The following is a 16,769-nucleotide window of genomic DNA, read 5'->3' as shown; positions in this document are numbered from 1 at the left end:
GGAAATCAGAAGTGTTTGAGGTGATATATCATAATTTTATTGAGAAAGATAATTATGGACAAGCCAACTAATGGTTATTGTGTGAAAACAAAAGAAAAACTCGCCCATTCTCTCAACATTCAGTGCCCGTTTCATTTTCATGGTGGTACTAGGCCCTTCTCAACGGAGTTTTCTTTTAACTGCTAAGACCACAAGGTAATCATTTACAACATTTTCTTTTAAGGATTCTATCCCAGTCATTTTCATGGAAATTTTACTACTAGTTTGCAATGCAGGAGCAAAAATTAGTTTTTATCTATGTCCTATATGTCATAATTTTGTTTCTTGGAAGAAAACAGAAAACAAACAAAAAAGGTTCCAAACCACTGTTGAAGTAACGCTAAAAGTTTAAGACACAAATCCACAAGAGCCAGAAAATTCTATGTCAAGTGCATCTGCTTTAGCTTTCATTTGTCCTGGCATTCATCGGTTTGTTTCCTGACATTGGTGTTATATAAAGATAGTTAGGAAATTTCATTGTCTTATCGAGAGGAATAAATAAGATCCAGGTCATTAAGGTCAGTGAGCTTCTTGCAAAATTTGCTCTCTTGGCCTGGCTCCTGTAAGATTCAAGGGCTTCAAAATGTCTGATGCTACTGATTTTCTTACCGCTCAAGAGTTTTCTGTTTTAACAAAAGACTCACCTTACATTCCTCCTAGTTGTACTGTTTTAAATGGTGTCCCATCGCTGGGGCTTCACAAAATGCCTCAGGACATTTGTAGGACAAACATGCTAAAATTTGAAGGGACAACTTCGTAAGAAAAGAAATGAGAAAAGAAAAATCGACTCGTCTGCCTTCAGCTTCTCTGCAGATAAGTAGGGAAGGGGTGGGTGAGTGAAGACTCGTGTTTTCTCACTCTGCTCATTAAATGTGTCCCATTACCAAGGTGAGTTTCTGGGAAAGGTCAGCTGGCTTAGCCACCTTGGGTCCACATGGCCCAGCTCACCCTTTCACATCGAGGTGCCAACAGTGAATGTCATTCTTGGGCGAGGAACTTTGTTTCTTCTCATCAGAGCTTTGAGTTTCTCCTCTGAGGCTGACCTGTCCCCCCTTGTGATGATGACTCTTTTTCACTCTGCTCTCCTATCGTGTTTCCACCTGATCTTACCTTTCAGCTGAGGCCAGATAACAGTGCTCAGCTATGCAGCTCAGTGGTAAGAGGGAGAGCACATATGCTTGAACTTGGGCAGACGTGGTTCAAATCCCATCTCTACTGCTTATGAGCTGCACTGTTTTTAAGATGCTGCTTTTAGCAACTTGGGCTTTTATTTTCTCATCTATAAAAAACAGATAATACCTCAGACCTCACCAGTGATCTTCTTATTGAGAAGATGAGATAGGATCAGGCATAGAAAGCATTTAGCACAGTGCCTGGCCCAAAGCAGGCACGCAGTACAAGTAGTTCAGAATATCACATCCTTGAGATGGATGCTAGGATCCATCTATGGATCCATCTGTGTCTTTCCCATAGACGTGAGTGTAACATAAAATCTTTTTTGTTGATGTTCTTACACAATTTATTTGCAGTAAAGTTTTTACTGAAATTTGGTGGCTAGAATGTTTAGGAACCACACGGGGGGCTGGTATCTCCTGTGAAAGTGCTGACTATAAGCCAGACTCCCTTCACAGTGAATCTTCACAACTCCATTTACAGATGAGGCACGGGGAGAATGTGTCCAAGCTTGCAGGGTTATGACAATGGCTGACATTCAGCATTGTGCCGAGAGCTTTACTTTACACTGTTTAGCTGTTTAGTGGTTACAAAAACCCGAGGAGGTAAATGCTTTACTATCCTCCATCTTCAGTGGGCATCACTGAGGCACACAGAGGTAGAGTAATTTACCCGGTCTCACATCTGGTAAATGGTAGAGCAGGGATTCAGGCCCATGTGTGTCTCATCCCAGAGCCCAGACAGTGGTCACTCTCACCCAGTGTTACTGAGCTTGGGGTTACCACTTTCTCAGTGGGACAGAGTGCCTGGCACATTGTGGATTCTCCAATAAATCTTCAAGTGAATGAAGATAAAAGACACCTGACATTTATTGAGTGCGCACTCTGCCGGGGCATGACCCTAATGACTTTCTGTTGTATGGCCTAATGAATTCTAACAACAAACCAATGAGTTAGGTCCTCCTGTTGACCCAATTCACAGATAAGAAAACTGAGTCACCAGGAGGGTGACTTGCTCAAGACAACATAACACATAAGTGACATAGCCTACATTTAAACTGAGGCAGTCGGACCCTAGAGCTGAAGGGTCTTACCACATGTAGAACTCCTTACTGTTCTTACACACCTTCATGCAGTCTCCATCAGGATCCTGTTTGAAACTTCAATGCCCATGGTCACATGAAACATCATTAAACACTTTTTTTAAAATACTCTTTTAATTTCGGCATGACAACGATTTTTTTTGATGGAGGAGTCTTCCTACATGTCCTTTTCTCTGATGATGAGAGCCTGGAGGGTAGAATTTTATTCTAAACACTGCCCTCGTCTTTGAGGAAAACAGCTAACAAATTTAAATTTATAAGATATATTTATGAGACTGATATGAGGTTTATACCAGGGAGATGGAAATGACATAATAAAATGGTTTTCATAAGGCCTTGGGTGTGATGCTTGCAAAAAAGCAACCACACCTTTCTCCTTTGATTGGTGGCTGTATGGCTTTTATAGTAGGAGATAATGCCAATATGGATCATTAAATGCAATAAAATGGACGTGTAAAAAGAAGCATGGCTACCTCTGAACTAAGCGTGGATCTGCCGATTCAAGGTAGAAGCTGCTGGCCTCCTGTATCAAAGGTCTGCAGATATGCAAAGGCTCGCTGGCCTCCCGATTTCATCTGTAAAATGCAGGTCATTTTACATTATCTCCCTCATTGGGAAGATCACCTGAGCAAACGGATGCAGTGTGCTTAGAAGAGTGGCCAGCATAGAGGGAACACCGTACCACTGTTGATGTTCTCATGATTGAAGTGTCCCAAACTCCTGCATGTTACTTCAGCTCATCTGGCCACTCACCAGATACCAAGGTGAACAATGGAGCACAGAAAGATAATGCCTGTTCTCCCAAATGCTGCAACAGGTAGTACTAGGGAAAGAGACTTTTCCCAGCCCTTCTGGGGTAGGGATGAGGTAGCTCAGCCACCACAAAGTCCCCTCTGTGTGTCCAGAGGCCAGGTCATCACATGCATCCACTACACCTACTCCTGACCTGGTGATGGCCCCAAGTGGGACCACGGCCAGCCCTTCCAGCACTTCAGTGGGAATTAGAAAAAGGCTCCCTTTCCTCTGAGCCCACCCTGCTCCCCTCCTTGTCTAGGCTCCTTGCTCACAGCTTAGTCTGCACAACTCTAAGTAGGGAACCAGGAGAGAGAGGGGATATGGGGGAACAGGGCAGAGGGACAGGGAGGGGAAAAGAAGAGAGAGGGAGAGGAATAAGAAAGTGGTTAAGAAAAAGAAACCATTTTTACATTTTCTGATTTTCTGTGGGGTCTATAACTTTGGTCTTTCTTGTCTCCTTCCCTTATATGGGAAGTTTTGTGTTTTCACCTGAAGTGGCCCCACCTTGTCTCCTATAATACAGAACCTACAGAGTACAGGAAAGCTTGAGTAGAGCCGCCTTGGTCCTTTGCAGACACTCAATGACCTTTCTGGGCCCCATGTTTTACATTGTCCAAAAAGCAGAGGATACTTTCCTTGATGCCATGTTGATCATATCAAGAATGGTGCCGTGTACAAATTTATATTGAAAATGCCTCTCACTAAATATGTCTGTATGTATGTAAAAAATACAAAACATGTATTTTCATTTGAAATTTGGAAATTTTTTTTTTTTAAAGATTTTATTTATTTGACAGAGACACACAGCGAGAGAGGGAACACAAGCAGGGGGAGTGGGAGAGGGAGAAGCAGGCTCCCCACCGAGCAGGGAGCCCGATGCGAGGCTCGATCCCAGGACCCCGGGATCATGACCCAAGCCGAAGGCAGACACTTAACGACGGAGCCACCCAGGCTCCCCTGAAATTTGGAAATTCTAAAGGAGACTCAACCAGATTTGTATTCAGCTTAGCTAAGCATAGAAGATCACAGAGCAAAAAATGTTGAATTTTTGTTTAACAGTAGAAAGGACCATGAAATGGTAGCAGATGTGCCCAGTGGGGGAATGCGACTGTCCACAAACAAGTGAAGAGGTCGCTCAGGTGACCTGCTGCCTTCCGGCTGCTATACTAAGGTCTGGGTGTACTGCGGGGGGCGAAAGACACCGGTCATGCCATCATGGAGTTCAGAGCCTGGTGAGAGCATACAGGCAATCACTAGAAAAGTATGTGATTGCACATCAAGAAAATGCCGTGAATTCTACTCTGTGACATCTCATTGTGTGAATATTCTCCAGCATCACTAAAGTCACGTGTAGAAATGGACAACGGGCAGATTGTTGGACCATAAGGACTGGTTGGGGTTTTTCCAGATGAGTATAAAGAATAAGAGCCTTCTCTTATTCTTTATTTATTATTCTTATTCTCTTATTCTTATCTCTTATTCTCTTATTCTTTATCTTCTCTTATTCTTCTAACCAAGGATGGTTAGAAGCATTTGGAAAAATGTCTTCCAGGAGTGAACCGTGATGGGCCGTGGAATATAATCGACCATATTTAACTGGCTTTAAACCTGAAACCATCCTGTGCTGCAGGGGCATTAAAGATATGACTGGAGAAGACACTGATGTTCCAAAGAACTTAGGAGTCATAGAAAGTAGGGTGATTTAGCTATAGACACACCTTGTTTCCAAGTACTCGACACTGGGCTTTCCTATAATAGATTGAGTTGCATCTTTAAATCATCACCTTTAAGATGATGTAAAAATGTGCATGTTAATTTTAAGATTCTGAGTGGTTCAGATATACTGTAGTTTAATGGACATTTGGATGTCATCACTTAAAATGGGACTTTGACATGATGACATCAAGGCTTCCAAAAGGAGAGAAACAAAATACTGTTGATTAAGGTAGATTTTTTTTTTTTAACCTGAAAAGAAAGCATTTTATAATTTTAGGACTAATGCTACCCTTAAAAAAACTAAGAACATGTATGATTTTTAGCCTCTTTCTTTAAGACATGTCATCCATTTTATTATTCAGAGGCCGGCAGCCAGGAATATTCTGTATTGAGGAAGTAAAGTAAGGGATTTTAAAATATGAGATACTTAAGTTAGACATAAGGAAGGCTCCTCTAACAGGAAAGTTTCCTAGGCTATAAGTTCAGTTGTTCAGGTGACGCAGAATGCAGTAAGGTGGGGGAATCTTCCAGTTGTGGAAATACCAAACCCAGGGAAATAACATCAGGACACATTCAGAAATTACTGTGGACAAACTCTAGTGTGGTCCGTGTTAGAAATCAAATGTACTTCTACAGATTTAAGTGTTTACAACATAGGAATTGAGATCTATAGAAGTATAGTCTACTTATACGTAGACCTCACATAGGAAAGTGAGTGCTTTCCACAGAAATCCATTAATTTAAACACCATTTGTTTATTAAGGCTCCTCTTCCTTCTTATTAAACATAATATCTACATTTTAGATAGGTTAACCTTCCCTTTATCAAGCCCCAGAGCAGACTATATATTTGAAATAAATTAAAACAGACAAGGAGTTTCCTGAATGAAAAAAATTTTTTACTTCAACCTAAATCAGAGCTTGAAACCTTCTACTTTTCAGTATGTTGTTTATTATTGTCTGTTGCTTCCAGTGGGATCTAAGTTTTAATTAGTTGACAACATAGGTGTGATATTTTACAGAATGAAATCACTGCCCCTGTATTTAATTAAACGAGCCCTATAAAATTTGTGTTTTAGCCAGGGGCATAATTGATAGTAGGCTGGATTTAAAATTGCATTCACGCTTTCCATTGGGGTCGTTTGCACATGCAGTGGAAAGAGAGGTGATTGCAGTCCCTTGATCCTCAGAAACCAGATACCTTCCCATAGATAGATACTTACTTTCTAATTTAGAGAGAGCACGGTATGTCTTTTCCAAATATTTCATATTAAAGTATCCTGATCTGCTCACAGTTAGGTCGTAGGGCACTCCGCAAGCTTTCTGGGCGCCTCTTTGGGAAGGTGACGCTAAAGGTACGTGAGTGACTTTCACCAGTGGCATTTCTCAGGAGATATCCATGATCCGGCTTCTCTCTGGGTTATGGGCTCAATCTGTGTTCCAGCCTGTGTAGTCTTTGGGAGCAAACTGGCCAGCTCAGCAGATCAGATCCTTTACTAGATGTCTTGGGCAAATGCTGTCCACGACACATTCCTTCTGGCCATTTCTTGAGCGGCTCACACATGCTGGGGCCTCATTTTTCCACAAAAAATTCTCCCAAGTGGCATCCTGTCTGCCAAGAGAGGAACAACTCTCGCTCAATAACCTCAACAAATACTGACTCGGGGATTGAATGACTGCAAGATGGACCGAGGGGTTGTCAATGCAGTCTGCCCCCAAATGGAAAATCCCACCCGTTTTGCATCAGTTCTCAGGGCGATGGAAAAGACAGTCACAAGTGTCTCATACAAAGAACAGCGAGCGTGTTACTCCGGCCTCATGGGCACCAGGCCGGAATCATTCCACGCCCACGGCATAATTGTCTTGTCCCAGGAGACCTTCCACTAAAGGACCTCTTGAAGGTTCCTTAGTGTCATGTCATATTTACAGCAGTGATGTTTGCCTTGAGACAGACTGATTGGATTTTCACCATAATTGCACCTAAGTCCCCAGGGACCAGCAAGAGCCTTAGGTGAATAACTTAAGCCTTTAATTTATAATAAAGTTTGCAATCAGCATTTCTTGTTCCAAAACATTCCATTTACTTGGTTTTAGAGCTGCATAAACTGTTTTAAAAGCAATCTGCTCAATTGGGCGAGTTAATGATGTTTAATTTGACCGGGCCAAACGTCACCGGATGAGCATTGCCCTGCATTCCATCTGTAACTGCAGGCATCTTCAGGGCCTCGCTGCTGTGTAATGTAGATGTAATGCTAATCCCGGGCATAAACGGCTGTCATTCTCCGGCGGTTGACAGTGTACCGGCGTCATCCCCTCGCGAAGGCTCTCGGTGATGTGATTCCAAGATGACAGTGTAATAAGTGTTATGTGCACAAGGTAATTCAAAACAAATTTGGCTGCAAAAATGGATCATCTAGGATGGTAAACTCTCCCGCCTTGTCTCATCGTCCTTTAAGAGAACGTAATGATCCCTAAAATACCCTGTCAAGAAGCTTGTGTGGCAGGGCTCAAGTCTTGTAAAATTTATCTCTTGCATCCCCAAAGCTCCGCCGGAGAATCCCAACTTGAGGACTCTAGGATATTGACGTGTATGTTGGTAGTCCAGGAACAGGAGATGGGCAGGGAGCCTCTCGGTACACAAATGTTTCTTAAGACTACCTAATTAGGCTGCATTTTGCTTCTTTGATTTATAGATTATCTTCTCCTGGGGAAATCTGACTCTTCTGGTATAGGATCCCCATTAGCACTGGTATCTTAGTAAATTTCTTATTATTTGCATGTTAGGCACTAAAAGTAGAATATCTCATTAAACTTCATAATAACCCTAAGAGGCACAACACTATAATTACATTTATTTTTGTGGACGAGGTAATTGAGACGCAGAATAGTCAAACTGTTCAAAGCCCACAGTCAGGATGGCAACCCTGCTCTGGTTTCACGCTTGCAGACCCTGTGCCCTCTGTCCCTGAGCTGTAACTTAAGGAAGGAGGGGCTCCCCTAGATTGTGCCCAGGCTTTAATTGAACTGCGTTGGATTCACATACACACATGGCACTGGGCTTCTGAAATTGTTCTCATGGGCACAGGTGTCCGAAATGCCTTTCTGTGGAACCCAGCATGGTGGTGACGTCCTGGAGTGGGACAAGAGGTCATTTCGTGGTCACCCCAACATTCCAGGCCTCCTTTGGGTTTACTACCCTCTTTCTTCATCCTAGGCGGTAGAGATGCTATGGATATTGTTGCATCAACACCTTTGAATAATACCAAAAATGGGACGGATTCAGAAAAGCCTTCTTGCTTTTTGGAATTGTGTACATAGAGACCCAGGGCAGCTGTTTGCCCCTAAGAATCCTCTTAGCTTAGACTGATTCAGGCGGGTCCTTTATGTTTCTTTTTCTGGGTACCATTTAAACATCTCCGTCTCGTAGCATTGATTTAAAAATCTACCTACGTAATAGTTACCATCACTTTTTTATGAAAATGAGCTGATTAAGATACACTCCCAATCAGAAAAGCATTTTCACTAATTCTTTTATACAGATAGAAGGATGTATCTAGGAACGAATCAGAATACATTCCTGCCTAATTTTACAATACATCTCTGTGATACTTAAACCTACTGGGATGTTTTGGGCAGCAAGCAGTGATTTAAGTTAAAATGGTCAATGTATAAGGAATTCAGTATTGAATATGGTAAGAAATTTGGGATTAAGAGGTCCTAAGCTTGGTTAGTTCATTTGCTCAGTGATATCATCAGAGACCCCAATTCTCCCATTTTTCTGCTCCGTATCCCTCAGTATGTTGTTAATTTGGCCCCAGAGTCTCGCTCTCAACATGATCCCAACTTACTCCCATGAATCCGAGCAACACATGCAGATGATTTACCCAGAGGCAGAAGAGGGCCATCCCTGCCTATTTTAAGAACAAACAAAACTTCAAAAGCTCCCTAGCAGATTCCTCATCTTATCCTATCAGCCGGAAGTATGTTTCGTGCCCATGCCTAAATCCATCACTAAAGGAACAAGACCACCATAATAAGCCAAGGTTAATCAAGCCCACACCTCAGTCTCCCCAGGAGGGAAAGCTCTCTGATCTGATGGAAAGAAAACAAAACCTGATCTCCCTTAGCTGAGAGGAAGAAGGTGAGGCAAGGGGGGATGTTTGTTGACCAGGTAGCTAACATTGTCCGGTGTTGTATTTGCAAGACCTAATCGTATATGTAAAAAGGAGACTCCTAGGATGGGTTCTTCTTTAGACACAACTAGAAGGGTCCTGAAAGAAACTCTCATGTTCAGTCCTTTTTGGCACAAGACCTGGTACTTATGTATGACTAGAGAAAGCACAGATTAGAGAGATCTTGCAGGACCCATTCAAAAGTCTTCATGTCTGAGGGCACCTGGGTGATCCATTCGGTTAAGTGTCTGCCTTCGGCTCAGGTCATAATCTCGGGGTGCTGGGACGGAGTCCTGAGTGGAGTCAGGCTCCCTGCTCAGCAGGGAGTCTGCTCCTCCCTCTGCCCCTCCCTCTGCTCACACGCACACTCACTCTCTCTCTCTCAAATAAATAAAAACTTAAAAATAAAGCCTTCATGTGTGAGTTCATTGGGAGTGCTACTGCCTTCAGTACAAGCCATCCCTTGTGACCACCGAGGGCAGAAGACGAGCTTGGCTAGCTGGCGGTGGCCACACCCACATCTCCTACACGTGCTGTCTGTGGCATTAATTTAACCAAGGGACAAATTGACTATCACAGTGTAAGTTCCTGTATTACTTGACCCCTGGAGTCAGGCAGTAATGGAAAATACGGCTCAGAGAGTTCTGCCACAGCACGAATTTCGCAGATCTCCAAGTTGCTGTTTAACCACCACCCCCTTCCCTCCCAACCCAAGACCTCAGCACTCTGGGCTCCGAACAAGGAGGGGGTCAAGATGGTCAGCTGGCTCGGAAAGCTGGAAAGAATTCCTTTGTGTCCGTTTGTCCTCTTCTCAAAGGAAGAGGGAAGACAGTTGTGATTTTTTTTTTTTAATTTTATTTATTTATTTGACAGAGAGAGAGACAGCGAGAGAGGGAACACAAGCAGGGGGAGTGGGAGAGGGAGAAGCGGGCTTCCCGCTGAGCAGGGAACCCAATGCGAGGCGCGTGATCCCGGGACCCAGGGATCATGACCTGAGCCGAAGGCAGTCGCTTAACGACTGAGCCACCCAGGCGCCCCGACAGTTGTGATGTTAAACCCTGGTGTTCTCAGTCCTCCAGGGTAGAGGATGGAAGAGTTTGGTGCTTCAGCCATTCACTTACTTACTGGTGCACTTGAGTCATTTCGTAGCCCATAGTTCTTGTTCTGCCGAACTCCCTTGTGTTGCAAGTAAATTACTTAAGTAGATTGAATCCAGATCATTAATAATCTCCACCGACATGATGCACTTGGGCTTCATTACAAGGAAAGAGTCCGACATCTATTCAACCCAGCAGTTGTTTACAAGATACTCTGTCCTAAGAGTTCTTTTCCCTGTAGGGCTGGAGTGAAGGGGCTTAGCAAAAAATAGAAAAACGGCTGCATAATCAATACTTGTGTTTTGCTCGGACACAGAGAAACCCAAAGTGCTCTCTGCCTCAGAGGATGGACCTAATTGTCAGTGTGCTTTGAAGGACAAGATACTGGGGGACTAAGGGGAGGATGCATATGCCCGACAGGAAAAGGTTCAGTGTTCATTTTGACATTTATAAATAAATACTAAAAATATGCCTATTGAAAAAATGGAGTATTAACCTAAGAGATTTATGTTCAAGAACTCCTATGTTAAATGACATGAATTTGTCAGTGTTGCTCTCCAGAGATTTGAGAAGCTCAGGAACTTTTGCCGAAGTATAGTCTGAAGAGTATGGTTCCTGTATGATCATTTTGTATCTGACTTTAAAAAGCAAGCCAACCCCCTGGGGAATAATATTGAAGTATGTCAGAGCCTGGTAACGTTCCTGCAGTGCAGTCATTAGACATTACCAAACTACTGGAACATAATACCCTATTCCTTTGCTGTGGGGGATGGGAGGGCAAGGAAAATTAGAGTTGGACTAAGAGGTTGCTTGGAATGACTTCATTTTCTAGAAATAAGGTTCTGGCTTCTGTTTCGTCTTGTGTAAGCTGTGCTAAAGATAGCCACATTGAGTTAGTTTGGATTGGGTGCCGCATCCAGGATTCTTTCCAATGGTACAAAGTTGTGACCCACCACTAACTAGCTGTGTGATCTCATGTGGTTAATCTGAAGCTGTTGTAGGAGGGAGATGAACATAATTTTGGCTCTGCCAACCTCCCAGACCGTGTTGAGGGAAGTGTTAAGTGGTAGCTTCAGGTCAGTCATGCGGCAGACAGTGGACACTCAGTAAGTAAAGCCTCTTGGGGATGCGGCAGCGGCTCAGGCTCTACACAGTGGGAAACAAGATAGCAATTAATTTCCCACACATCGGCCAGAATGCCAGCCATTTCTGGACCTCCTTGATACCTGCCATGTCCACCTACGGCCTGGATTATCATTTACTTAATATATTTGATTGACTTTAAAAAAAAAAAAAAGCAATTTATTTAAAATGGAAACTTCGTATCACTTCCATAAAAGGAAAGCTAATGTCACCTGACATAATACACCCCATTAACACATAACAATGTAATTAATTTCTAGTTAGTTATTATTGCCTGATAAAGGCTCTGAGCCCGGAGGCTGCTCTTTTCTCTCACAGGCAAGATTAGCAGGTGATGAAACTGGGTTAAAGACATTCCAGTAGGAAGCCAAGACTTCCCCACTGTGAGATTTATCATTTAATGCCAGATCTGTATCCCTCCAAACTCACTCCCATCCCACTAGGCATTCCTTAGGAAACCTAAAACAGAATTGGAATTCTCTGACACCCTCAAGTTGTTCTTCCTTTTGGCTTGCTTACACAAGAGCACAGTCTTTCCAGCTTCTGCTTGGCTATGATCCTCTCTCACCCTAAATATCTGTCCACAGGTCAACGGTAAAGACTTATCCAGAGCGACTCATGACCAGGCTGTGGAAGCTTTCAAGACCGCCAAAGAGCCCATTGTGGTGCAGGTGTTGAGGAGAACGCCTCGGACCAAAATGTTCACACCTCCGTCAGAGTCGCAGCTGGTGGACACGGGAACTCAAACCGACATCACCTTCGAGCACATCATGGCGCTCACCAAGATGTCCTCTCCCACCCCGCCTGTGCTGGATCCCTATCTCCTGCCAGAGGAGTAAGTCCAGTGAAGTTGTTTTCTTTTTCCATGTGGTGAAAAACATTAGCGGGTCTTATAATTTTCCTCCAGGTTGCCCGTGTTTAACTTTATTGTTTATAGAGGCAATCAATTGAGTCCTGCTCAAAACCACTCTGACATATTAATTACTTTATTATAACCCTGGAGCGGAGTTATTCAAATTATATTCTAAGAACAAAATTACTTACAAATGTCATAAAAGTTATTTCAGAATAAAATTTAATCACCGCAAAAGGCAATGTGAAGATTTTGTGTTATAACTAGAGGGAATGCTGATGGTTCTCTTAAATAGACAACAAAGTAATTCGGGAGTATAAAGAGAGCCCTGAAGGGTGTGCATTCCACTTTCTGGGGTCTCGTTTCAAACCTGAATCTGTGTTAATAAGCCCACACGTGCCTCATATAAGTGCTGCATTTACCAATTAAGTTAACAGCTGTGATCCAACACCCCACACGAATTACTTTACACATGACTCTCCTCTTACCTTACTTCCTGCCAGAGAGAGAGAGAGTGGAGCTCAGAGCCTTCAAGTCAGACGAGCCTGATGCTCAAACTGATAACTAGCCAGGCAGCTGGGGCAGTTCACTTTATCCCCATTTCAATGTAGGAAAAATAATAATAGAACCCAGTGTGTAAGAGTGTTGGGTTAGAGGAAATAATGTGTGGGAAGTTCTCACCATGACATATGGTAAGCACTCAGGAGAGAGCAGCAATCATTAATTTAGTGAGTGAGATGAAATATCTAGGGAAAAAATGAAGAGCGAGAAATTTTCTAAGATAGACCACTGGCTGAGAAGATGTCCACTTTACTGTAGAGCTTGGAGCACGTGATTTTGCCCGTGTGAGGACAGGATGTCCCCTTGCCCGCCTTAGTCTCTCTAGGTAACAGAGAGTCACCCCTGGCTCTTACTGTCTTGTTCCTGATTCCATCACTGACGTGATGCTTTATTTCCAAGGGCATTTTACCTCTCCCAGGGCAAACCTCTGAGTGCTACCTGTTGGGTTTCTGTTAATAACTCAGTAGCTGGAGTGAGCCCATGTTTTCTGTGGTTCCACCAGCTTCCAGACAGAGGCTTGCCTTTCATCCCATGGTGTTACCCAATAGCTGTCATGGGAGTCCAGGACTAACTCCCCAGGCCTAACAGTGGGGAAGGGGAAAGAAAGGGTCCCCTCTCTGACATCCACGCTCAGCGTGCACAGGAGTATGCAAAGAAGATGGGTCTTTCCATGCGGTGAGGAAGTGCATACACACCTGTTCTCCTCAGCTTAAGTCAGCAGCTGGACTGAGAGGCAGGTCTGGCTCACCTCGACTCCCAGCTCTTAGTCACACAACTACTCTGTGGCATCCCAGTTGATCCTATGAAAGAATTGCCCGACTCACTGAACCATCATCATTTAAGCCAGTTCTTCGACTTTATAGAGCAAAACTGCCTCTCAGTATTGATGAGGCCTTTGCAGCAGCTCCCGCCTCTCAGATGTTGAACTGTCACAGTGATGGGCCTTTTAGAAGCCAAACCCTTAATTTCCTCTTAAGTCTGGTTAACATGACATGACCTAACCCCAAGGGGCAACTTGAGAAATGTCAGTGGAGTCCAGAGGTCAGGCCTCTCCAGGTTCTGGCTGCAAGGTCAAAGCATAGTAAAGAGTGCGCATCGGGATAGAAAGGGGAATGTTAACGTGATGCTTGAAAGCCCAGGCCTTCCAATGGCATCCTCCAGTACTAAAAGCCCCTTAAGTGCTGGCAGGAAATTTACCTGATAGGTCCAGAAAATTGAAAGCCAGCCCTTGTTTGACCATGTCTGATCTGATGTTTCAAAACCAAGTGCCTGGGAGGGAAGACCAGAGCCCATTGACTGCTGTGCTGACCTTTGAGAACAAGATGCTTTGAGTCCCCAGTCAACAATCAGGCTGAAGCTTTCCACCCACGTCTGGGACCTTCCAGAGCTGCTGACTGAGCCTGTTACGATTCCCACTGCTTCCTCTCCTAGAGGTTCCAAAGAGGTGGTGGCTTCTGGAAATAGGGTTTCCCATATGTTGTCCTAGAGAGACTCAAGCTTCTGTTCTCTGAGCAGTGGGTGTGTATGCTTATATACATGTGCCTTTTACACGTGCATGTATGTAGTACCTTCATTCATTCATTATCTACATATATGTGCGTACTCGGTTTTCATGTCAAACCTAGTCCTTGTCGTGGAACAATCAGAGAAGTTTGGGAAGACACTGTCCTAGATGATAGCATCGTAGTTTCAGTCCCAGCCCTTTGGACCGGACTCAGAGGCCAGTACATATCCTTGAGTGTTGCCTGACATCCAGCCTTTTTCTGCCCAAAGAGAAAATCTAACAGTGAAGCAATAAGCGGGAAAGGGGAATGTGTCTGCTCTCTAGAGACTGAGTGAGAAATGAGTCCCTTTGACTCACATGACTAGTCGGCAAGAGGATGGTCACTGGGAGCAGCAAGGGCAGTCCCGCTGTCACCTGCATCTTCTTCGAGGAGGATGGAAGTGTTAAACAGGGGAGGTCCTGACGCTGCTGAGAAGCACGGCCAGGGAGAAGTGGGCTTAGGCAGTGCCCCAACCCTGAGAACTGGGGCCACATCACAGCAGGCCCGACGAGGTTGGGGGGATGAAAGGGGGGACTTCCAGCCGCAAGCAGGCTGTAAAGGTCTTTCTTCTGTTTTCAGGCACCCCTCGGCCCACGAGTACTATGACCCCAGTGACTACATTGGAGGTGTCCATCAGGAAATGGACAGGGAGGAACTGGAGTTGGAGGTAAGAACATCTTTGTCTCGATTTAGGAGCCATTACTAAGACTAACAAGTTCTCTATGAGCATACATGTAGTCTATGGATGTTAGTGAAAGAGCCACTTTCTTTTAAAAGAACCACTTTCAGTCATGCCATTTAAAGGCATAATTTGGCTTTTCTTCCCTACCCCCCCTTTCAAGAATAGAACAACGTTACAGTCTGATCCCAAAGCAGAAATGTAGGGTTTTTTTGTTTTTTTTTTTTTATTAAAATTACTTAAAAGATAGGGTAGTGAGTCCTGTTGTGGATCTTTGAACTCATATTATCTCCTCTCATCAGGCTCTAAACTCCATCCATTCTTGTAACTACAGTGAGCTTCCGCACCTTTCTCCTCTCACAGTCATCGTGACTTTTACTCAAAGGCAAGAGTAGATGGATGAATAGGGTAGGTGGTAGCCCACACCAGCACAAAACGGTTTGCCCAACATTTTATAACACTGAGCTTGAAAAAAATTAGCAAATCCAAAACTCTCCTTATTTGAGGCCAAATATGACTCAGATAGGATTCTAGATGATGTATAAGGTCCTACTGGCCTCTGAGGGTTTTTAAATTTATTTTTATTCAAGTATCACTAACATACAGTGTTACGTTAGTTTCAGGTATACAATAGAGTGATTCAGCAGTCCTATAAGTTACTCAGTGCTCCTCACGAGAGGTGTACTCTTCATCCCCTTCACCTGTTTCACCCAGCCCCCGAGCCACCTCCCCTACAAGACATCAGTTTACAGAGTTCCAGCTCTCATTTGTCTTCTAATAAGAGAGATCGAAAATAGAGAAAAGTCACCTTTCAAGATGTACTTCCTTACACTTTCGGGCAAACATTGGTTCCTCTATTTTATTGTGTTTTCGAAAAATGCAAGAGCATTTTTTTCAGAACTGACTTTACAGACTAGGATAATCAGGTACCTTTTAGAAAGATTGCTGATGTCAAGCGTGAGGCCAGCGGGTTGCTGAGAGCTAGTAGATTGCGGGGCAGTGAGCGAGGCAGTAGACGAGTGGAAGGTGGTCGTGATCATCGAGCTCTCCTTTACAGTTACCGAGGGTTTCTGTGCCCTGAGAGGGGACAGAGATCAGTCCCCGGGTTCAAACACCACCTTCACTGGCTGCTCCCCTACAGCCTGATGTAGAATCCTAATGCACTCGGGGACGTTGTTTGGAAAATTTAAATTTCCTGCTCAGCGCCTACGGTCTGAACTGGAATGGTGGTCATTCTGGCTCAAACCTGCCACTGTCCCCATGCGCCGCCCACCGTGGAACTCAGTACTTGCCGTCCCCTGACTGATGGCTGCACGAAACGTAGCCTCGTGCCTTTCAGAAAACCAGGGACTCTGCCTATCATTTACAATTTCCCCTCTCACCACCTTTGGGGGTAGCTCATGAAGCAGCCAGTGCCTCCCCCAGGACACTCGTTCTTAGCGTGTTAACACACAGTGTGTGCAAATGGGGTTCCACGTCAACCGTGTTTGAGAAGTGTCTGAGTAAACCACAGTGAACAGATTTTGTCCCAGAGGACTTCTCAGTCCTGGGTATGTTTAAGAGCACAGTAAATGCCCTGGGGAAGGAAAGCAGATACAGTAGACAGCATTACTCCCAACATATTTTTGTTTGATCTAACAACTTCTCTTTGGCCAAGTACCTCTTAGCATTTCCTGGGTCTAGAATTCTCAGGAATAGTGCTTTACAAGAAGAAGGGCTACTTAATGATGGTTCCAGGACAACACTGCTTTTTGATCATCAATGTAACTGTGACACAGTAGAGATCTTTAAAAAGCTATAAAATATCTCAGGAGCTAGATTTACAGAGTGTAACTGACCCCTGAACAACACAAGGACTAGGAGGGCTGACCTCCTGCACCGTCAAAATTCCACGTC

General features: G+C 44.0%; 1 protein-coding gene across 4 annotated transcripts in view; it reads left to right on the top strand.

The window, feature by feature from the left end:
- PDZRN3 (PDZ domain containing ring finger 3) overlaps positions 1 to 16,769 on the top strand; it is a 237,988-nt gene that overhangs the window by 206,031 nt on the left and 15,188 nt on the right. For all 4 annotated transcript variants that reach the window (XM_081820862.1, XM_081820851.1, XM_081820844.1 and 1 more), the window contains 2 exons: positions 11,824 to 12,071; positions 14,774 to 14,861. In XM_081820862.1, coding sequence (XP_081676988.1) covers positions 11,824 to 12,071; positions 14,774 to 14,861 — 336 coding nt within the window. The remainder of the gene's footprint in view (positions 1 to 11,823; positions 12,072 to 14,773; positions 14,862 to 16,769) is intronic.

Source organism: Leptonychotes weddellii, chromosome 1 (assembly GCF_054177405.1).
Source record: "Leptonychotes weddellii isolate Sample4059 chromosome 1, ASM5417740v2, whole genome shotgun sequence".
Lineage (NCBI taxonomy): Eukaryota > Metazoa > Chordata > Mammalia > Carnivora > Phocidae > Leptonychotes > Leptonychotes weddellii.
Note: the sequence above shows the minus strand (reverse complement) of the source record. Positions and strands in the feature narration are given on the sequence as shown.